Genomic DNA, 25,004 nt, shown 5'->3' with positions numbered 1-25,004 from the left:
ATAAATTAGAAAAAAAAGAGGAAAAAAAAGGAAAAAATTAATTAGAAATTGGGATAATGACATGAACAGGCAGTTTATAGGGGGAAAAAATGAAATGGCTTTGAAATATATGAAAATACAGTCTACTAGCTATTAGTGAATGCAACTTAAAATAAAAAAAAGATTTGGTATTCTCAGATCTCTGACGAAGATAAAATAGATTTGATGGCACAGCGCATGCTGGCGGAGATGGAGGTACCATCCCTCTCACGCCACCGTGGATTGTCGTCTCCACCGCTCGTTGGGGGGCATTTCTGCAAATTCTCCACCCTACATAACTGTTTGCACACATTTGTAAATATTTCCGAAAATATGGTCGTTAGATCACAATAGATATTGTAGTCTAAACATGGAGTCTGTTAATGATTGGTAAAATATTGACCCTCAAATATTGAAATTTTACACAATGTTTAATAGCTCTAAGTATATACTCAAACACAGAGAACTCTAATATTTATTCTTAGGTGCATAAAGCAAAGTACAAGTCAGTATGGTTTTTACTTTCCCACTCAAAAAGGGGGAATGGGATGTGTATATATGCACATATGTGTGCAGACACGTGCGTGGAATATTTTTGGAAAGATCCACAGAAACTATCAATAAACTGGGGACTACAACAGGGATATAAAATGGGCAACAGAGTCATTTTTATATGACTTTCTTTTTTTTTTTTTTTTACTATATATTTAGACTTGCATTTTTTATCATGTGCCATTACTTCTAAAATTAGCGGGGTGGAGAGAAGGTCAATGATTTCCCAAAGGCTTTCAACTGCCGTGCAAGAAAATAACTAATATACAATGCAGGATTTTGGGTGCAGGTTACATAGTTACATTCCAGAGAAGCCCAGAGTCCCCCAAAGTTTACGTGGCACCACTGCAGAATCTGATGGGGGGGGGGGCGCGAGTGGTCGAAATTATACCTCTCACCCCCACTTCAATCAAAGCACCTGCTTTTACCTGTTTTTTTTTTTTTTTTTTTTTTTAACAAGCTTTAATTCACTTTTATTTTTCTTGTATAAAACTATGTGGTAGCCACAGCTGGAGCCTGGGTCCTCTGCACGGAGACTCTGGTGTGGGTCTTTACAAGATGGTCAGTGAATTCCTGATAGGGGGACTTGGTGAACACAGTCTCTTTCCAGAGATCAGGGGTGAGATAGCTGTAGGTCTTGGAGATCGCATCAAAAGTAGCCTTGGCAAAGCAACCCAGGGTGGCAGCGCAGCCCCTGGCCGAAGTATAGCAGTCGTCAATACCAGCCATCATCAGTAGCTTCTTGGGCACAGGGGCTGAGACAATGCCAGTGCCTCTGGGGGCAGGGATGAGACACACCAGCACAGAACCACAGCGACCAGTCACCTTGCATGGGACAGTGTGGGGCTTGCCGATCTTGTTCCTTCCCCCAGTAGCCTCGTCGCACGGGGACGATGGAAAGCTTGGCCAGGATGATGGCCCCACGGATGGCAGTGGCTACCTCCTTGGAGACCTTGACGCCCAGACCCACGTGTCCATTGTAATCTCCAATGGCAACAAATGCCTTGAACCTGGTCCGCTGGCCGTGGACGAGGGACAGGTGCCCTCACTCGCCCTGTGCTGACCAAGGAGCAGCTGGACAACCAGTTGGATGCATACATGTCGAAAACAAAAGGACACCTGGATGCCGAGTTGGATGCCTACAGGGCACAAACAGATCCAGAAACTAATGATTGAAACCTGTCCACCCTACTGTGAGAGACTCTTATTCAAAAGTCGCCACATCTGGAAATAACCTTGAGATAACAGATGGAGAAGAAACCTGATCGATGCTGGAAGGACCTATCACAATAGGCTATGGACTTATTTGCCACCAGTTTGTGCATTTAGTGTGTTCCTTTTACTTTTTTTTGATACTGTGTTGTATGAAACCTTTCTTTCCTCTGAAAAAACAACAACAACAACAAAAAAAAAACCAAAAAACATTACAAGCACTGCACTTGCCAGTGCGCTGATTGAGAATCACCGAGAATTCCACTTCATCTCCAGCCTGTAGCTCAATGCCATCTTGAACTGCCTTCACATGGAAAAAAGAGCTTCTTGCTATCTCCTACTTCATAATTAATGAAGCCAAACTGGTCCTTCACACACTCCACTGTGGCTCTATGCAGGGGTGTGATGTTGCAGGCCATAGGCTGTGCATTCTGGCCCAGGACACACAACTGGAACTTGGCACTCTCTCCTTTCTGTAGGCAATCCCCTTTGTTGGGGATTACGTGGCAGCCACAGAAAATGCTTTGTTTGAACGGGGAAAATCTACTGTTAGACAAGTTTGAGAATTCTTGACATACGGGAATTCACTAACAACATATCCCCTAGCTGTCAACTAGGATACAGGAGACAGCTGGCTAGTTTGATTTTAGCCTACATCACTCCGTGATACTTGAAGGACTCTTATAAACATATGCAGCTGCCACAAGCCATAAAGTCTCCTACTGACCTGTCTTGTTGGAGCACATTCCGATTATGGGGCAGTATCTATAAAAAGCATTAGCAATTTATTTGCCAAATTTCCAAACTGGAGAAAGACCCCCAAACACAAAAATACGCGTTCTGTATTTAATTCTGTACGGTTTCCAGTTTAATGTAACAGAATCATTCCTCTCCAGCCTTGATAACTTTTGTCACATTTCCTGAGGAACCAGTTGTTGGAATCTAGGACTTCGTAGACGAGAACGCGACGTTCTCCTTAATAAAACGTTCTCAGATGCCAAGTTTTGGCTTAGTTACTATTGGTCTTTGCTTGCCTCGTATTCCTTTTCTGACTGCAGCTAAATAGGTCTTCTTTCTTAGGTCATTTATGGGTATTATTTGAAATGCCTTGGTCCAGGATGCCTGGGTTGAACATCTGCCTTTGGCTCAGGTCATGATCCTGGGGGTCCTGGGATCGAGTCCCACATCGGGCTCCCCACAGGGAGCCTGCTTCTCCTTCTGCCTGGGTCTTGACCTCAGTGTTGCTCATGAATAAATACATAAAATCTTTTTAAAAAAATAAAATGCATTGACTCCAATATTTTATTGCTGAATGCACAACCTGCTTCTACATCAGAGCTCACGTCTGCTTCCTCAAGGAAAACACCCTGTGAAGCAGAGGGCTGCTCCTGACACCACTTTCTTCCTAACTTTTGTCATTTGGACAGGAGGATTTTTGCCTGATGTTCCTGTTACAAACAGGTGAAATATCAGTCTTTCCCACAAGGCATAATTTCTATAAATTGTGCCCCCCCTCTTATGTTTATCATCCTTTTTCAGCCACATTAGTCTACTGGATTCTACGCAGATGTCTAATAACTCTTAGGAACAGATCCTTATCTAGGGTCGATCTGCATTTCTGCGCTTAATTTTCATCAGTGTTACTCTTCCATTGATCCCTTTCCACGGGTCAGCCCCCTGTGACTCTTCTTGGACTTTCCGACCCCAAGGCTAAGTGATGGCTTCATTTGTTCTCAGCTCCAGTGAGATCCCAAATAAGACTTCTATCCACCTGGAAGGACAGGTCTCACATAGGATTTTCTTTTTTTCTTTTCTTTTTCTTTTTTTTCACATAGGATTTTCAAACAAAATTCAGGTTTGGATATTCTGTGGGGTTACTAAGCAGGTTTCAATTCCTGAATGTTATCCTATAGGTATAATCACAGAGACTCTCCATCAGCATCCGACTAGATGTGAATGGGAACTTAACATTGGTTATCAAAAGCTCATACCCCCCAGAAACCATATTTTCACCGAAAAATTAAATGGAAGTTTTCTCCACCATAATCTATTGTACACTTGATTTTTACAGTGAAAAGCAACCTATTCCCTAAACTTCACTGATCTGACAGGTAGAGCAGGGCCAAGTAGTTTGTAGGAATGGATTCAACCTCAATGCCTCCCCATCACTTGGAACTGAGCCACCGGAAATCTGCAAGCTGTCCTGCCTTGTTTTTTTTTTTTTTTTTTTTTTTTCTTAATAGGTAGAGGGCAGGGAGGGGAATCAGACCACCATAGGTAACCAGTTCCCTCCCTGACTAATTCTGGGAGACGACTGAGCTGGATTAAAAAACACCGATCGCATGCCTCTCTTACAGCTGTGTTAATATAACTGCATACGCACATCCAAACAACAGAGTGAGGAATGGTGTAAAGCCGAAATGAAGGCCGGACGGAGAATCAATCTCTTGCAGAGTCAGAGCTGACATTTCAGCTTCCCTGAGGGAGAGTGTAGGGAAAGTGAGGGGCAGACGGTGGCAGGCTGTCTGCAAGAGGGAGGTGAACTGAAGAGCTGTCAGCTGGGTGGGGAGGTGGGGAGGAGGTAGGGAATATTCAGCTGTGCTTTCCTGCTTGAAACAAGCCAGCAAAATTACTAATTTTTTTTTTCCCATTTCAAAAGATAACTCCTCCCTAGAATACATCCTTGCTTACTTCTCTCTCAACGATGGCTGTACAGTTTCGCATCTAATCTTCACGCTAATTTGCAACAACGTCACTCTGAAGCATCAAGGGGGTGGTTGATAAGAGGACGAATGGAAGACGGTTGTGAGTGAAGTTAAAAATAGAAATACAGGACATCCTTACAGAACATGTTCAAAACCTCAAAACCCACGCACATCTCCCAGGAAGCCAGATTTCCCAATGTCTCTGCAATCCTGGAGGGACCCTTCTGGCATTCTGGGGAGTTGGCTCCCGAGAGGAACACGTTATCAAGATACCCACAGAGCCTCTTCAACTCTCAACTGTAATTTCCAGTCACCTCCATTCCTGTCTCAAAGCCAGCATCTCAAACAGTACTCGTGTACTATCTTTGAAGTCTAGGAGGAGTTTAAATACCCAAAAATAATGTCTTTATGAAAAAAATTTTAAAATAAACACCCAGGGGTGGGGGGAAACTTTGGTATCTTGCAAACTGGTGAATACATTATAAATCCCGAGTTAGTAGTTGAGTTCAGCATTTTCAACTCTTTTAATAAAAATGTTAATTCGGGGATATTTTTATTTAGAGATTTTGATAGAGCGAGCACACAGGAGCGGGGGAGGGGGAAGGCAGCAGGAGAGGGAGAAGCAGACTCCTCGCTGAGCAGGGAGCCCGATGTGGGGCTCGATCCCAGGATCCTGAGATCATGACCTGAGCCGAAGGCAGACACTTCACCGACGGACCACTCAGGTGCCCTGGAATATTTTCAGATTTTCAGAAAACCTGGGGACAGAGTTTCCACATACTCCATACCCAGTGTGTCCTATTATTAAAATCTTACACGATGGTTCATTTGTCACAACTATGAATCAGTATCGATCTACTATCTTAATCTTAAGTTCATGCTTTATTTAGATTTTCTAGTTGATACCCAAGGTCCTTCTTACTCTTTCATCGCTCCAGCCTGCCATCTGGGACACCACGCGTTTGTTGTCACGTTTGTTGTGACAGTTTCTCAAACTTTGTTTCTGATGCCCGTGACAATTCTAAAGTATATGGGTCAGGTATTTTGTAGAATGCTCCTCAGCTGAGATCCTTTAACTGTTTCCCCATGGTTCAGTTGGGGTTTCTGGTTTTGGGGAGGACAACCACAGAGGTAATGTGCCCTGTTCATCTGTTCAGGTTTATCCACCATAAACATATTTTCCTGCCTTTTCATATAGTACTTTTTGTAGAGAAGTCATTACCAGGCCCCACTTCACGAGGGGGAGTTACATCCCTTCATCCCCCCAGAGACTGGAGGACTCCTAAAATTTTTTGTGGTTCTTCCATAGGAGAAGCTTATCTTCTCTTCCTCACTTGCTTATTCGATTCTTTCTTTCTATCAGCATGGGTGTAAGGATATTTATTTTATACTCTGGGTTATACTAACCAAGGTCAATCTATTGTGCACATCGTTCCATATTTGGCCATCAGGAGCTCTTTCAGGAATCATCTGAGTCCCCTTCATATAACCCCACGACTGTGGGCTTTGTTTTCTGAACTTTCTAGCTTTCTGGAAAAATCAGATTTTCCAGGCTCCTGTAACATGTTCCTTGTCTGAGTCCTAGTGAGCTCACTAGTGGAGGCACATCTCTCTCTGCATGTGTTTCTCCATGTACCTGACCAGATCTACAGTGAGCTAAAGAGAAGCTCATCATGCACAGACCGTTCTAGACTTCTCCCTCCAGCAATGAGAAACTTGGCTCCCACAAACCACCAGCCTTTCAAAATTATTTGCTTGGGGACGCCTGGGTGGTTCAGTCAGTTGAGTGTCTGGTCAGGATCCTGGGGTCCAGGGATGGAGACCGATGTCGGGCTCCCTGCTCAGTGGGGTGTCTGCTTCTCTCTGCCCTTCCCCACACTGATGCTCTCGCTCCCACTCACTCTTTCAAATAAAACCTTTAAAATATTATTTGCTTATCGGATTCTGTAGCTTTCAAAGTCTACCGGTGGAGCCTGGGTGGATACACACGCACTTTAAAAGACTTCCGAGATCGTTAGGTCCATCCTCCCTCCTACATAGGTGGGGATTGAGGCTTACATGACTTATCAAAGGTCATAAAACTAACTGTGGATGTATTTACAACAAAATCCAGCTGTCTTCTCATTAAAATTATTGAGCATCTTAGGCTTTAGAATGATTCAGCCAAATATTTGTATTACAGATGAAGAAACTTTACACCCACAGAGTTTAATGTTTTACAACTTGCTAATGACAGACTAAAGGACTTGTAAAACGGGGAATAATGTGAATAATGTAAAACAAGAAATAATGACAAGCAAATCCCATACTTACCTGAAAAAAAAAATCAAAATTTTAGTGATCAAAATGCCATCTTTGGCTAACCTATGAGTTCATATCACCCTATTTTAGAGACAGATACTTAAAGTAAATGTAAAATTATAGCTAAAATATTTTGAAGTAGATAATGATCCGTGGCTCAGCACTGAAGGAAAGTGAATCCATTTAGGTAATTACAGAATTACTCACTGAGATACAATGGTAAGCTTAAATTCTTCTCGTTTCTACATAACTGGAAACAATGTCATTCCAATGGTTTTGACCCACCTCACCATGAGTTATAAAGGAAATAAATGTTGATATAGGTCTGCCAAAGTGATGGGATAAAAGACTTACTATTATTTGCTTTACAGAAGAGTTAATATTTATGGAAAATATTAATTTCATTACAAGTAAGCAATTTCTTGGTTACTAGCATAAGTCACATTAGAAAGTACAAAATGGAATTTTTCTAAGAAGTAATTTTTATGGCCTTTCTCATAGTAAAATTTTCAGAGGACATTTGCAAAGTAATATAAGTGAGTAACAGAAACTAAAACTTAACGTTTATTTAGCTCACGTATTGGGCACTAGTCTAAAGTTTTATATATGTATTAGCTTATTTAATATTCAATGAAAATCATTTTCCTTATTTTTGAGGAACCTGTAGCACAAAACAAAACAAACCCAAGGGGTAAGGTGTGTGTATTCTAGTTTTTATTGAATTTCAACTTTTCTTTTTAAATGAAATTTTAGGGGCCTTGAGGTCAGAGATCAGTTTGTCCAGGGGTTCTCCATGCTACCTCTGTATTAGAAAGACCTACAGACCTAAAATAGGGCCTCCTGGAGATGTGGTTCTCAATTTTATGCAGAGTCACATGGATGTTTTCCTAAAAGCACTAATCACTGGGGTCCAGTTTCCACATACTCCATACCCAGTGTGTCCTATTATTAAAATCTTACACGATGGTTCATTTGTCACTCCGGATTTCTGATTTAGTAGTTCTGGAGCGGATTCTGATTATCTGCATTTCGAAGAAGTGCCCAGGTGATGTCAGTGGTCTGGACACCACACTTGAAACCACAGATTCAGAGTACTGGATTAGAGTCTCTAGAATTCGTAGAATTGGAGCCTAAGCCAAATCTGTTGGTTTTTTAAAAAACATTTTTTTTTTATTTATTTATGAGAGGTGGGGGGGCAGAGGGAGAAGCAGGCTCCATGCAGGGAGCCCGATGATGTAGGACTTGATCCCAGGACTCCAGGATGATGCCCTGGGCCGAAGGCAGGTGCTAAACCGCTGAGCCACCCGGGAATCCCCACAACAGTTGGTTCTTAATTGAACTTTGCAACCCTACAAAATGTATGGAGATTTAACCCATGTACTAATTAACCAGTGTCAACAGTTATGCACCATCTTGTTTTATAGATTACAAACTTTCATTTTTTTTTTTGAGGGGGGTGTTCCTTTTCTCCTATTTCCTTCATTTTTCTTTTCCTTAGGTTTTCTTCCCCTCCCCCCGCCTTCTTTCTGGAGACTATTTGAAAGCAAACCCCAGATGTGATTTCCTTCATAAAAAATTTAAGGCAGCCCGGGTAGCTCAACGGTTTAGTGCTGCCTTCAGCCCAGGGCATTATCTTGGAGTCCTGGGATCGAGTCCCACGTCGGGCTCCCTGCATGGAGCCTGCTTCTCCCTCTGCCTGTGTCTCTGCCTCTCTCTCTCTCTCTCTCTGTGCTTCTCATGAATAAATAAGTAAAATCTTTCAAAAAATAAAAAGAATTTACATGCATTTCTAAGATTTTTTTTTTCTTAAATAACCACTCTGCCATTATTAACAAGTGCCTCTAAAACACACGCTGCCCACATTTCAATACATAGCCAGGACCAGAAACCTCTAATACTAGTCTCACTCCCTTATTTCACATAATTCAGGAAAAACCGAAAAAGGCAAAATGACTTAAGGCCATTTAGAATATAGGTTGGAGGTCTGGAATTAGAGGTCTCAACCCCTAATCCTCAATCTTTTAAACTACATTTTCCCATAGAAAATTTTAAAAACAACACTTGTACAGGAAGGAAAACTTAAACCGTGTAAAAGGATTGAAGAAGTAATGGTAAGAAGAAAGGTTATTGGGTTATGTTTGGATTGTGTGACAACATATTTTAATAGATCAACAAATGATGGTCTCTACAGATGTGCTTATTTACTGATATCGGTATCTACGGTGTCCTGGAAAGTTGACTTAGGTCAGAACACATGAGTTCATCTCTAGCTCACCAAATACTCGCCAGTCCTAAGTCCTATTCCTGAAACTGGGCAATGTAAATAAGAAGCAGCTAAGAAAACACCTGTAATGATCAAAACACCTGCAGTGATCTTTATAAAAACAATGCCAACACATTAAATTGACAAATGACAAAATACTTATTCGATCATGACTTTGTTTTAGGGACTACAAATGACTGTGACTATGTCCATTTAAAAATGTATATGGGGATCCCTGGGTGGCTCAGCGGTTTAGCGCCTGCCTTCGGCCCAGAGCGTGATACTGGAGTCCCGGGATCGAGTCCCACGTCGGGCTCCCTGCATGGAGCCTGCTTCTCCCTCTGCCTGTGTTTCTGCCTCTCTTTCGCTCTCTCCACATCTCTCATGAATAAATAATTTAAAAAAAAATAAAATAAAATTTAAAAAATGCATATGTATGGTTTTAATGGGCAAAGTATTATGGTTCTAACTGTAAAATGTTCTGTTTAAGGACTTGTTAGATTGGACTTAAGCTATTCCATTAAATATATCAGTTACTAAGACCTGAATCTGATCTTCCAACAACTATTCAATTTCTATTATTTTAGGTTCTCATTTATAGATCATTAAATTATGTATGAAAATCAGATCATCTCCTTTCTAGTTTACTGACAGGTACTGATTATAAAATTTCACATTAAAAATTTAAAGAGCTTGTATTAATGGTTCCTCAATGATGAATAAATTAAGAAAATTAAGATTGAACCCTTTACACTTGCCAGAGTTGAATATTTTTATAAGTCTTAAATATATAGTCTGAGTTTTCTCTAGCTTGTATAATTTAGGATAGGGGAAACTTTCAGTTTAAAATTATCCAATGAAAAAAAATTAAAAATAAAATAAAATTATCCAATGAAAAAAATAAAAATAAAAAAAATAAAATTATCCAATGAAATCCATCTTCCTTGGATTATCGAATACTGTTAAGTATAGGCAGGACTGAATGTGTACCAGCACATGTACGAAGGAAACCATCTTCTCTTGGGTTTTCCTTCCATTTCAAACTTAGGTTCATCATCCCATTATGTCTCCAAAAAGCTCTCCAAAGCACTGCAGCATGCACAGTGTAATTATAATCTTAGAGAAATGTCTGGATTTGATCTGAATTCAATTAGAGGGATCTCATATGTCTGCCTGCTGTAATTAATCTATGAATGCTACATAGATAAGCATGGTGATGCAATCCAACATAAAATATTAAAAATAAATTTCAGTATCATTTGGACTCAGGAGTGTAAAACAAAAAAACCAAAACAAAAAAACAAAAAATCGAAGGACATATGTATCAATGTCTTTGGTACTTAGAGCAATTGATTTATTGCTTTCCAGGAAAGTTCCTTGCTTTCTCAGGTGAACTATGTTGCGGCAACCGTAGAATTAAAGGCAGCACTGAGAGCTCCCCTGTCATTCCAACACTTTGAAAACCCTTCCCCTCTGCCTTACTAACCTAGCAGAGGAAAGAAAGATGCCGGCCTAGGTTATTCTAAGGAAATCCAGCAAAGGATGGCCTTTCGCTGTTGGAAGCACGTTATCTCTACAAACTAAATTTCTTCCCCTTTTGTTGATACTCACATGGGCCAAAATACAACTTGATGGGTTTCCATCAAAGGTTGACGTTTTCAGAGTTTGACCTAAGATATGGTTTATGTGGTGTCTCTAAGATTTACAGGAAGGTGGCTTCAGATGGGGGCGGTCATCCCTCAGAGTTGCTAAAATTGAAGTCGAGTCAGAGACAGGCAGGGTTGCCAGAAGAGCCACGCCAGAAATATTGGGAAGACACAGGCAGAGGAGACACACTTGGGACCCATATGTTAGCAGCCGTTCAAAACCACAAGGGCTGGGCAGCCCGGGTGGCTCAGAGGTTTAGCACCACCTTCAGCCCAGGACATGATCCTGGAGGCCCGGGATCGAGTCCCATGTCGAGCTCCCTATAGGGAGCCAGCTTCTCCCTCTGCCTGGGTCTCTGTGCTTGCGCTCTCTCTCTCTATATATATATATATAATATTAATAATATTTATATTTATTCGTTTATATAAATATAAATATATATGAATAAATGAATTTATTTATGAATAAATAACATTTTATTATGAATAAATTAATTAATTTTTAAAAAACTAAAAAAATTAAAAAAAAACTATAAGGGCATACACTTTGATTTACAGTCTCAGGTTCTAGGAAAGATGCTTCTTATTTGGGCTGTTCTGTATGAGGAACAGATGAGAATCATCAGGGATTTATTTGTCTAATGACGGTTAAGTTGAAGCCGAAAACAGCAATAACCTCTCCCATCATAGTCTACGAAAACCTTCATAAGACCAATTCTGACCAAGAGCCCCCCACACACCCCTGGAAACTCACCTGGAGTTGTATCAGACACTGAGGTGGATCAGTTTCCCCATGAAAAAGAAAAATTAAAAAAAAATTAAAAAAAAAAGAAAAAGAAAAATTGCTCTTCTATAAGTAAGTGACTCCACACAGAGGCATTCTGGCTCTGACAATAGATCACAAGGTGTGTGTGTCCTTGGAACGGGAATGTGCCAGTATTAGGGGATTAAGTTCAACCCATTTAAGAATATTCTATACTCTGACCCCACACACATCAATTACTCAACAACTATGGGAACCAGGCACCATAGTCAAAATTGCATATAAATCATCAAAGATCAGTTTGATGCACCTGCTTAGTTACCATTGATAATATTCATTCTTAAGCTTGAGGACAACAAACCACTCTTAAAATAAAATTTAGTCAACAGAATATTCAGCCCAAACATTTCGAATTTGTTCCACACTGAGAATGGTCATCATTTCATCATCGTAGTTATGGGCAGCCCAGGTGGCTCAGTGGTTTAGCGCCGCCTTCAGCCCAGGGCATGATCCTGGAGACCCAGGATCAAGTCCCACGAGTCTGCCTGTGTCTCTCTGCCTTTCTCTCTCTCTCTCTGTCTCTCATGAATAAATAAATAAAATCTTTAAAAAAATATGACTTAAAAAATAAAAATAAAGAAATCTGAATTTATCACACTTGGGTTTAATTGGACAGGTTAAAGAATAATTCAGCTCTCCTAACGTGGTTTTCTTTTGCTTTAAAAATATAATCACCGGGGCAAATGGGTGGCTCAGTGAAGCATCTGCCTTCATTCAAAGTCATGATCTCAGGGTCCTGGGATCGAGTCCTACATTCAGGCTCCCTGCTTAGCGGGGAGTCTGCTTCTCCCTCGGTGTCCCCCTCCCCCATCGTTCCTTCTCTCTCTCAAATATTAAAAAAAATTAAAACAGTCACATGGATGTTACGCATAATTGTTTTGCAGAAAAGCACAAGGCATCCCTTTGTCATTTATCACACTGTGTGTGTTTTTGTTTTTCATAGCAAGTTCTTTAAGGAAATAAAGACTGTTTATTGATCTTATTCATTTGTGTCTTTGTGTTTCATTTTTTGACAACGCTGCCTTTCAAATCTGAGGCCCAGTGGCTGAACTGAGAGTAGATGCTAATGAAGTAACTAATCTTGCAAAAGGGCTGATGAAGAGGAATAATCTTATTTCCATTTCTAACACTGCCAACGGTAAAAAGAACATTATTTTTATTTGTTGACATACGATGTGGTAAGTCTATTTGTTAGAATAGGATATGAAATATAGGCACATCTCACTTTACTGTGCTTTGCTTTGTACTTCAATTATTCCTTTTATTTTTTTTTTAATAAATTAAAGTTTCAAGACTTCAGGGGAGGAAGTCACCGCAGGTGTGGTGGGAACAGCAAGAGAACGGGGATCAGAAGTGGGACCTGAACATGGGACCAGATCGCTGCAGTCTCAGGATGGAACTTGAGTAGACAAGTGGCTTCCTGTAGATGTGCAAACAAGTGGTTTCCTGAGATAAGTCTCTTCCTGGTGAGGATGCTGTGAAGATGGTTGAAATGACAGCAAAGGATTGAGAAGATCATGTAAATCAGGTAAACTGAGTCAATAAAGCAGCAGCAGGGTTTGTGAGGACGGACTCCAATCCTGAGAGGAGTTCTGCTGTGGGTAAAATGCTACCAGACAGCATCACATGCTGCAGGGAAATCGTTCATGGAAGAGGAGCCAATCGATGCAGCAAACTTCAGGGTTGTCTCATCGTAAGAACTTGTCACAGCCACCCCAGCCTTCGGCAGCCCCCACCCTGGCCGGTCAGCAGCCTCCACCAACGAGGCAGGATCCTCAGTAGCAAAAATGATGACAACTCCTTGAAAGCTCAAATAATGCTTAGCGTTTTTAGCAATAAGCTACTCTTTTAATTAAGGTAGGTACATATTTTTAGACATGATGCTATTGCACATTTACCAGATTACATTGTAGTACAAACATAACTTTTATATGCACTGGGAAACCAAAAAAAAAAAAAAATCATTTTACTTGCTTTATTGCAATGTTGGTTTTATTGTGGTGTCTGTAACCGAGTCTGTGGCATCTCTGGAGTGTGCCTGTGGTCCTGTAATTCACACCCTAACTCAAATGATCTCCTTTTTATTATTTCGGATGTCACAAATTTCATCCGTTCTGTTATATAAAAAAAGAATTCCCTAAAGGTTTTATTTTTGTGTTTTAACACTTGAAAATGAATGGCTGGAGCTCAGCATGGAAACCCTTTAGCCTGCTGGATGAACCCAAGAGCAGCAAGAAAATAAATAGGAGGGAGAGAGATTTAAAGTATTCAGTTTTATCACTTCTCTGGAGGACAGACCCACAGATGCTGAGCTAGGTCAACAGAAAGTGCTCTGGTGCTTTCTGATTGGATACACATGATGAACACAATCCAAGGAAATGTTAGTTCTACGCGGATGAGACATTTGTTACATCACATCGTTAAGTGTAAGACGCCTTTCTGGAAAATTCTGTTTTCTCCTCCTTCCCTCCCAGCCGGTTTTAAACAATTTAATAGTTCTAAATAAATAAATCCATGATTTTCTAAGTATAATTTGCCAATTCAAAGAATCAGACTTAACCATAACAGGGCCATTCTCTTTTCTGATTTTATTTCCCTTCATTGAACCCTCACCATCTGGCATATTATATGCTTGGCTCATTTAATTGTTTACTGTCCATCTCATCACACTAAAATTACCCTTGCTGAATATAGAACTTTTTACATGTCTTTTATATGGTGGTTACATAGTACATACTCAATAAATATTTGCTCAATTACTAAAAGGATGGATAAATAAACAATGTTATCTGACAAGGAGTAAAACCTTCATATTTTCTGACATACACAAAGGGAAAATGGTAACTTAATGAGCCACTCATATCATGCCATGATTATTCAACCTTGTCAAAAAAAATCAGGTTGCTGTAATAAAAATTTTAAATTTTAATGTCTAAGGAAAGACAGTATTTTCAGAAATAGTTTATTCCAAAATATTATATGAGAATACATTTGTGTGTGTATATATATATGTATAATAGAAAAAAAAGGTAAAACCAACATTGTAAATATTTTATTAAAGGATTTTTGTCTTTACCTACAAAAACCCTGAGACTTTGTCAGCAAATACCAAGAATCAGAATTTAAATCATCTCAAATTTCAAATATTTTTATTTTTCATTTTAATTTTTATTTCAGGTTTTTATTTCAAAATAGTCTTCTACTTGGATATTAAAATTTGCACCATGAACCTCTCAGCACACAGAATTTTAAAATTAAAAAAAAAATTGTGAGCATTTTACACCCAATAAATTGAAACATTTTCTTTTATAATGAACATTTTTTTTTCAAAAGATTATAAATAAGGTGATAATGAGCACTAAGCACTCTCTGCATGATGAGTTTTCCTTCAGGCCCAAGAGGGTGTGAAAATCAGAGGGACTGTAGCTTCTGAACTCACTCACTGTAGTAAATCTCACTTCACAATGCATGCTTGATTTTGCACAAGAAAGGAAATGGATCAAGGGTGCCTGAGGAAGAGCTGATGCATGAGAGCGGCCTCTTGTGCTATCCAAGGACAAAAGCAAAATCACAAAATTGATTCTCTATCATATTGGCAGCAGGAGAAGACATCAAGTCAATTCCTTCAGTTAGAGCATATTTTTCTTGTGAGAAAAATTCACGGTTTGGTTCAATGAAACACATAAATACAGTTCTATAACACGGGTAAAAAATAGCTTATGAAAACACTCTCAGAATCCAACCGCAATAATTATTCAGGTATTTGAGCTTGTAATCCTTGCTTATTATCTTCTCCTAGCACCTGAGATCTTCAAAGTTAGCAGCAGAAATCTGCAGAATAATTAGTCAATACTCCTTATGTATAGTTTGTTAATCTATGTGTGCCAGTCTTAAAAACTTCACCAAATATTTCTAGTTTCCTTCCCAGGCATTCATCTCACCTCACTTCTAGGTACACAGTAAGATGGCACCCCTGGTCCTCTCCTGGTTGGGGAAGACACGTGATTAGTTATGGCTGATGGGATGAATGAAACATGGGCCACTTCCAGGCTGAGGCCTACACAGCCAGAGTGGGATCTTCTTGAGGTTTCTCTACCCTGCATGACCCACAGACACTATTGTGACCTTGGCTGAGCTGTTAGACCTTGAGATTCTGAGTGATTACGCTCATTGGGAACTCTGTTTTCCAGCCCTGCCGCCAAACTGTGATGGATATGTAATAGGAGTGAGAAATAAAACTTTGTTATGTTAAGTCATTAAAGTTTGTGCGGTCGTTACACAATATAACTTAGACTGCCTATGTATAAAGCTTTCCAGAATTCATACCTGGGCACTCTCATGGCCATTCCCAGGCATGCCCAGAGCCGCTATCAATTAGTCACCTGAAGGGCCCTTCCAGCTGAGGTCCAAGGGCCTCACACTCTAATAAAGCTTCTTTACACAGTCTACTCAGTGCTTTTTTTTTTCTTTTTCATTTTTGTGTTTTGATGTTTTTTGTACAAATCACTCTCCTACGCTTCCTTATTTAGAGTTTCCTAAATCCCCCTTTTTCATTGCCCAGAGGAAGCCTTGACTAAACAGTACCTATCTCTGCACTCTCAAAATCCAGGTACTTAGGAGTTGGGATACGTTCATGTGTATGCGCTTGAGACAAAGAGGAAGATAAGATGGAGTTCTCTGCCTCCCCCTCTGGTAAAAAAAATATATTCCCGTTGAAACTAATAAATCAAGTCTATTTTATCCAGCTTGGTTAGGTTCTAGATTAATGTTTATTATGGATTAAGTAGGCATGTTATAGGTTGTCCTGGGAACCTAACCATTTTTAATATTGTTTCTATGAGAAAATGTATTCCAAGTTCCAAACAATTGATTCACAAATTAACTTCTGGAACACTACCAGCTTTTAAAAGGTGGACTCTTCTATGGCAAAATGAGCAAGGCACAGCAACCAAGAGATAATACCCAGGTTTGCTATCTTCTATGTTCAAGGATGGTAGCTTAATAACGATAAGACTATCTGCCGGAGCAGCCTGTCGATTATATATTTACTTAACATTCACTTAGGAGATCCAGTTTTCTCCTGTCAGTTTCTGTTATGTAATTCACAGCCATATGAGAGGAGTTTGGCCCTAGAAATGATAAAAAGTGACAGGATATATGGTATCATGATCCGTCCACAGGACATCACCATATTTGCAATCCAGAGGCCCATGCCCTGACCGTTTTCTCTAGAAGATGGTTTCTGTGCCAGAGAACGGACAGAGAATTACGATAGGCAGAGTTGACTATGTTTTCGTGAACTGTTTTGTCACACTGACACTTGATAGACTTATGTTGTACTGAATATCCATTCTTTTTTTTTTTTTTGAATATCCATTCTTTTACACAAATCTGTGTTAAAATGAGAACCCTGATTTAGAGAAAGACAAGACAACCAAAGGTCAGGTCAAAATTTCTAAGAGCATACCAAGTATACGTTTGGTATACACCATATGCATAGACGAAACCATTCACTGTTTGGATACTGATCAAGCTTGGTATGAAATTTCTGCCACTAGATGAGATTTCCAGAAGTGAGAGGAAATAGGAGCTACCGTTCTCGTTAAGACGTTTAGTTTTAATCCAAGCAATACTGGCATATTTACAGAATGGAAGCAACACTGAAAAATAATTGAGTCTATTACAGATTGTAAAGAAAAGCCAGGACTCCACTGTCCACTGAACATGCTAATTGAATCCGACCTTGCAAAAAGATGAAGCAAAGAATGTTTTCTCTAATTGCAAAGGTCTCTGGCTGGATACATATTCTTATTTATCACTTCACACTTGGATGATACATGGTGCTTCATATAGATCCTCTTTCTTAGGAAAAGATTCTTAATTTGCAGAATAAGCCCATTGCTCTTTTTATTGATGCCTCATAGAGGAATTTGGCACGAACCCTTGGAGAAGAAAACTCAAATTAATTTCAAGGGATCTTTTTAATTTCTAGGTTGTTGATAACTTCAGGGAACAATTTTCAGAGCCAATGATAGCTATTCAAGTAGCTTCCCAGATTAAATACCAGATGAAAGAAGCCGATTACCTTTCTGTTGACTGCACTCACTTTCTAGGAGTTGTCTCTTGAAACAGAAGTTGGGATGGTTATAAATCCCTACTCTAAAGAGTTAAAGGTGGAAGACAGTCATTTCACACTGGATGTTACACATGTTATCACCAGCAATTACTAATTGATAGATGCAACCAACACGTAATTTAAAAAATTAGATCCATAAAAATATTCCCAATTTCCCTTTTGGTCTATTGGAGTAACTAGGACAGGCAGAGCCGTGAGCATATACCCATAATCCCCAAACCGGAAGATAAGTTCACTAACCAAATCAGTGGAGTAGCCCATGTTGACAAAGATCAAGAACATTTTACATCAATGGAGTGACTACCACAGGATCTAATGAGCCAGAGATGCTCTGTCAATTCCATGACTATTGTCCCAGGGAGACAGCACTCTTCTATATTACTGGGATATATTGGTGGAAAAAAAAAGACAGAAATTCCTGCTTTTTTTTTGGAGATTATGATTCTAGCAGTGGAACCTAGACAATACAAATACATGTAATAGGGAAAATATTTAGCTTAGAAATGTTATGGAAACAACATCCAGATAAGTGGAAAAGGGAATCTAAGTGGTAGGAGAAGGAAAATATGGTTTGCAACCAAGTAGGGTCACCCTTCATGAGAAAGTGACATCTGAGCAAAAACCTGAAGGACCCAAAGGTGTTAGCTGGGTGTTCCAGTCTAAGGTCCCAAAATGAGAGTCTAGCTATGCTCTGGAATAGGAGGATGTCAGTGTCTACAGAACGTGGCTTAGCAATCCAGCAGATGAGGCCAGGAAAACCAGAGGAGCCTGAATGGTCTAAGGGCCTCAGCCACTGCAGGAGAAGACGGTGGCCTGTGCCAGAAATGAGATGAGGACATTTAATGTTTGACAGATGGGTTACGTGAACACCCACCTGCACAGAGGCCAACTATGGTTATGTGTGGAGTAGAGCAGAATCAGGGAGACTATGCATATCCCACTGCAATACTCAATGAGAGAAGAGGATCATCTGGATGTTGGTTACAGTGAAAACCGTAAGAATTGGTCAGAACTTGGATATATTTTGAGAAATCTTATAATATGTTCATCATCTATGGAGAGGCAATGGTAGGAGTGAAATATGACTCAAGGGTTTGGGGACTGGACCAGCCAGTGAGATGGGGGTACAGCAGGTCAACAGGCTATGACCAGATGGACACACAGACGTGGAACAGTGGTGGAAGGTCCCAGAGCCGAGTTCAGGAGAGAGATCTGAACTGGAGACTGGAGTCGTGGACTCACTACGTACAGAGAGCATTCAAGGCATGAGGTGGGTGAACACCAGGGAAGTACAAGCCTGTGCAAGCACCTCAACACCGACAAGTAGAAAACGAGATGGAGTAACAAGTGAGATACAAACCATGACCAGTAGAGAAAATAGGCTCAAAAAAATAAAAAATAAATAAAAAAGGAAGTTGGGTCCAACTATGGAAAACAGTTCTTACAGGTTGACAAAGCTGAAAACTGAAAACTGACCATGGGTGAGTGAAAGTGAGAATCCCTGTGAGCTTAACAAGATGGGCTGCGGTGATGGGATAGGGATGAAGTTCTGCTGGGAAAGGGTGAAGGGAAGAATGCAAGTTGTAGAGCCTGCAACAGTTGAGTGGCTTTGCAGAAAACATGAGCAGAGATATGGGAAGCCCATTGATGGGCACCATGGTCAAGGGAAGGTTTGACTCCTTTTTACTGGGGAAAAATAACTGCCTATCTGTGCACTGTTCAGATGATTTGACAGCAGAGAAAAACTGAGAGCAAACCCTTCTGTGATTGAGAGCCCAAAGACTTAGTTCACCAAACCCCTTTCCAGTCGGGATGTTTCTAGGGGAATATCTGGATCTGGGATGGGCATTTCACATGAAGAATTGCGTACATACAAAGCTTTCATGGTTAAAAATAGGTCTACTTAAAAATCAGAATTGCTATAGGTGTGAATGTCTAATACATGTCTTTAGTGTAAAACCCTTGTGAACCAAAATGCCAAAAAAATAATCAGTGGGTGTGTGTATATGTATGTATGTGTGTGTGTGTATATAATATACCTTCACATAAAAATATCTGAAATGTGATCTTAGTGCCAAACCAATGAAAACAGATTTGAATTTTTTTCAAAGGCTAAAAAAAAAAAAAAATCAACTAACCTAATTCAAAAATAGATTAAAATATTCAAGTGGAATTCATTGCAGATATAACAAAAGGTGATTATATAATTAGTGTATCTGTTAAAATAACTCCTATCAATGAACTGAAATATTGGCATTATTTTGTCAGATACAGAAAATTTGACAAAATTAACTTTCAATTATGATATAAGTTCTCAGAAAATTAGGCCTAGAAAAAAAACTTAATTTGATTTCAGAATGAATGGTAAAATTAATTCCACATATAAATATTTTAGAAGTATTGCCCTTATATTAGATGTACAAGATGACGATTTTTTTTATCATTGCCACTATTTAAATGGTACTAGTGATCGTCGCTAAAATAATATCACATGAAATAGAAACAGGTAAATATGTAGCAATGTGAAAAACTTTTTGTGTGAGTGATATAAAATCTTGTAGAAAATGCAACAGAATCAAGTAAGAGAATGAGTATAACAGATTTGCTGAATGAAGGATTCACTTGGAAAAATCAGGAGTATCCCCTCCACCTCATCGTTAAAAATTACTAAGGCTGAGAGAGGAAGAAATAAGACAGCTACAAACCAATAACGCATCTAGGAATCTGCTGAAAAAATGGTGTGCGGTGCCATCCATCCCCTTACTTTCAGTTCTCTCTTTGATATAGTTGTGCGGGTACATAAACATGATGATCACGAAACAGATCCATGCATCTAGAAAAATGGCATATGACAAAGTACGGTGACATACAACCTATCAATGAGAAAATGATGAGCTGTGTGAGGGATTCCAGGATGAGTCCCACTGGTTTTAGCATCTCACAGGACCATATGGCATTGACTTGCCAGCATCTACACTCTGAGACTCTCTGTGGGGGCCAGAGTCCACCCTATCCACCTGCAGGGTAACCCAGAAGTGGCAGTGAGTTCGACTCTCCCTCAGTGGGCAATAACCCCAGGGTGGTGGTAAGCTCCAGTTACATATGATGGTGGCTTGTGAAAGATCCATCTTCCACTGGCTCTCTTCTTTTCAAATAACCACTCCCCTGCAGATTTCTTCTAAGATGTTATCTCATAAATCACTTGCTCTGACTGGAATTCTTATCTAAGAGTTCAGTTTGGGTGGATCCAAACCAAGGTGGGGCTGTACTTAATTCTTCAAAGATGAAATTCAGTCGGATTTATACCCAAAATATCAAAACTAAAATTCAATCTAGAAAACTCACAGAGGAAAATTGAACCCCTGGGCAAGCAAAACGTGTTAAATGAAACCTCAGAAGGACAACTTGTTAGATCGAAATTAAAGATTATTGTTTATAATGTGTTCTGTGAACTAAGTTTGAGAGGGTAACCGACCACGAGAAAATACAGACAATGTCTAAAACTGAAAATTGATCCATACCTGAAACTACAAAGAATGACGGAAAACAACACATGAAAAGGAGAATCATCAGCAGAAAAATGGGCAAACGGAGTGATGAGGCAGTGCCGAGGAAAGGACAAAGCAAATGGCTAGCAGAGAAAAAGAGGTGCTCTTCCACACGCATCAGACAAATACAAATTAGAAACAGCTAGATGCTCTCTCTCTGAGGCTATTCTGAGTTCAAAAACTAGAAATTTTGATAACGCATTAGCAAGGGAGGATGTGGAAACGGTGACCTTCCAACACTGCTGATTTGACAAAAAACATTACGATCACTCTGCTGAGAATTTACAGGACCTCGTGAAGCTAAGATTTGTACGACCTACGGCCCTTCAACGAAATTCTGCCTATGTGGCGATTTCTCACAAAATCAAATTTCCTCTTAGCGTGTGATCCGGCAGTCACGCCTCTTGCTATCATGTACCCAAAGGGGTTGAAAACCGTCTACACAAAAACCCACACACAGATTCACAGCAGCTTTATTCTTAAGGTCTAAAACCAGAGAGCAACTAAAATTTCCTTCCCTGAAGGAGGAGATAAAGGAGAGGTGGTGCAACCAATGGAGTACTAGTGTGGAAAAGGAATGGAGCTGGGAAGCCATGAGAAGGCATGACAACATGAAAGAAGCCAATCTTGAAAGGTTACCTACTGCATGATTCCAACTATAGGACATTCTCGGAAAAGATCAGGGGTTGGGGGGAAGGAGGGATAAACAGGAGCACAGAGGGTTCTTATTTACAGCCGTGTACCTACTCTCTGCACCATGCTACCATGATGGATACACGTCACGTCATTATGGATGTGTCTAAACCCATAGAATGTACAACACGGAGTGAGTTCCCATTATGGACTCTGGTGAGAATGATGTGTCAATGTAGGCTTACCAATCGTAAAAAAAAAAAAAAAAAAAAAGTACCATTCTGGTGAGGATGTGGATAGTTGGGGACAGTGGGGATAGTGGCGATGGTGCGGGGGTGGTGTGGGAACTCTATACCGTCTCCTCAATTCTGTGTACCTACAACTGCTCTAAACATCAAAAAAAAAAAAAAAAAAAAAAAAAAAGAAGTCCATGGATCCAGAGTATACCTTGCTCAGATATTAAGGTTATATCTTAATACCATGAACTTGCAAATATTCAACCATGTTTGATCTACAAATGGTGATTTCCAAGTACGTGGGCTCATCCCCGTGCAGAGTTTTGATAGCGGGGAGCAAAACAACACAAATGCCTATCATGAGGGGAGCGGCGCAATAAAATGTAGTGGATAACAGTACCGTTTAGGATAGGTGCACATTCAGCACCACAGGGAGAGCTTTATAACACAGTGTCTAGTGAATCTGTAAAAGAAACATCTCACACCACTCACCTAAGGTAAAAACATATACAGCTCTGGGTTCAGCAAAGATACGTACATACACATTAGTATATTAACACGGTTAAGTGTTGATTTGCCTATGAGCGAGATGATGGGCGTGGAGATTAGGAAGAAAGGAAGAAAATATTAAAAATGCATGCCTAGCAAGAAGGAGAGACTTGTGTGCCAGGAACTGAAGAGTATCATTAACTCAAATCTCTAAATCTGTGGTTAAAACAAAGCTAGAAATGATATTTCCTACCTAAGTAGGATCGTTGCGAAGATTAAGAGAAAATACATCGAAAGGCCTTGGCCCAGCTTAGTATATAGTGAATATTTAATGCATATTATGCCGTCATAATTATCATCGTTATTACAGTTGCAGCGGGGTCTTTTTTTCACTCTTTAATGGACATTTGCACCACTGCTGTTTTCCCCAAAAGTTCCTCTAAGATCAAGTATCACAAAAAGTGATTAATATAAAGCTGTGATTCACTTTTAGAAACACAGTAGGTGGTTTACCTTAATATTCTATTGGCTTCCCTAAATCTGAGAAGGCAGTTGGAAGAGGAGCACTTTCTAAACAAAGTGACAAGAGTGAATTTTCATTTGTCTTAAAATAAAAACAAACCATCTCCAGCCAGGTTTCAGAGGCTGGAGCGCATCTGGTACGGGCACGGTGGGCTTGCCTCCTGGATTTCACTTTGGAGTTCCAGAGACCAGGGAAGGAAATGAGGAGTCAACAGCTTTGTACACTCAACCCATAAGCAAAGCTGGTGTGCTGCAGGCTGATTCTCAGAAGTGCAAAACCTGTAGCTTTAGCCCAGCCGGCCAAAACTACTCTGATGAAGCAGTCCTCTCTGATGGGACCCACGCTGGAAGGAATCCCAGGTGACATCACGCAACATCTCCCAGGGCAGACAGGGTGGTCCATTGTGCCAAATGATGGCCACGCTCCCCATTGGGGACGTGGCCCTTGGGGAAGTGGCCCCAAGAAGAAGCTGTCTTTCAGGACGCTGTCAGGAAGCAACCACCTGACCCCTTCTGCCCCAACCCTCCCACCTGCCGGGGCCCCCTCATGCGAGCCCACGTTTGCTTTTCCTACAATTAACACCACAGGCATGCAGTGACCGATCCTGGCCCTTCTCGCTGCTTCCCCACGTTCACTGAGTCCTTCGGATGTGCCTACCACCTCCACAGAACAGACCACCAGGTGCTGAACATGGGCCGTACTTAGGTTTTACAAGCAATTTTAATTACGTGACTAGTGAAGAAACTACAGTTGAAGAGGAGGAGAAAGAATAATAATATTAAAGAAATGAAGAACAAGAAGGAAACCAAGATTTAACATCTCTGGAGTGGCAATTCTAGGTGGTTAAAAAGGCAGGATTTGAATTCAGAGACACAGTCGGAATCTTGACTCTACTCCATGCTTGTGAGTTGACCCTACAGAATTCAGGGAATGCCTCTACATCTTAGTTTACTCAGCTGTAAAATTGGGTCCAGTGTCACTAGAATAATTACAGTAAGCGACATTACCCCTAGACTGATTAATCTGATGCCCAGTGCATGACAAGATTGATAAATATAATTATTTGCTAAAGTTAATAAATATGACTAATTATAAATAATATGCCATATTATTTAATAAGTGTTTAAGCAACAACTACTAATCCCATTACTACTTGTCAGATACTGTAATTAGGCTACACTTTGTCCGAGTGATAGTCAACAATTCTGCCCCCAAATATTTTCTAGCTTCTTGGCCCAATATTTGTCAAGGGGTATCTTTCGATGGCTATAAAAATGCATTAAGGTGTCATTAATATGGAATTTATTCTCCATACCATGACCCCCTTTTCATCTTTTGCCTTCGGTGTTCAATACAGTGTATGTACCACACACTATGACGTAAACCCACTAAGAAGTAAGAGATTTAGCCTGGTTCTCCCCGAAAGTCACCCTGGTGGTGATTTAGTCAAAATAGCAAATGGCTACGGATTTGTTATAGGCCGAGTCCATGAGGCCACCACGGGCCGGCACATCTTGCAGCCCCTTTCTAAGAAAGTACAGGAGGTCGGGGTAAAGAGATGCATGGATACCTGTCATATAGCCCATGATGTCTGAGACTGTGGGCAGTGGAAACTTTTACAGAGAAACAGATGAAGACTGTTCTGGCCAAAGGAGGAAATACGGACCCATGAACGTGAGCACACCAAACAGACAAGGGCTTAGGAAGTTCTCTGGTTTTCCACGCCTCATCCTGTGTCAAGTACCCACCAAACCGCGTCCCCTTGTCTCACTGAGCATAGCACGTGTTATTACCAGGAGAGGCTAGTGTTGCAGCGGATAGGCTGGGGTAGCAACACACTGTTTAGATGTGTCTATAAAGAAATACTAACTTTCATGTCTCCTATGGGCACATAGTTTTTTGGAGTCTCACAAAACTTG

At 40.3% G+C, this 25,004-nt stretch overlaps 1 protein-coding gene across 1 annotated transcript; it reads right to left on the bottom strand.

Moving 5' to 3' along the window:
* Positions 1-1,027: 1,027 nt before the first annotated feature.
* LOC119877566 (40S ribosomal protein S2-like) lies at positions 1,028-24,671 on the bottom strand. Its single transcript, XM_038574517.1, is given in 4 exon segments — positions 1,028-1,434; positions 1,436-1,614; positions 1,999-2,086; positions 24,552-24,671. Coding segments are annotated over 4 exon segments (759 nt in total). The 3' UTR covers positions 1,028-1,062.
* Between the last annotated feature and the right edge of the window lie 333 nt (positions 24,672-25,004).

Source organism: Canis lupus, chromosome 26 (assembly GCF_011100685.1).
Source record: "Canis lupus familiaris isolate Mischka breed German Shepherd chromosome 26, alternate assembly UU_Cfam_GSD_1.0, whole genome shotgun sequence".
Classification (NCBI taxonomy): domain Eukaryota; kingdom Metazoa; phylum Chordata; class Mammalia; order Carnivora; family Canidae; genus Canis; species Canis lupus.
Note: the sequence above shows the minus strand (reverse complement) of the source record. Positions and strands in the feature narration are given on the sequence as shown.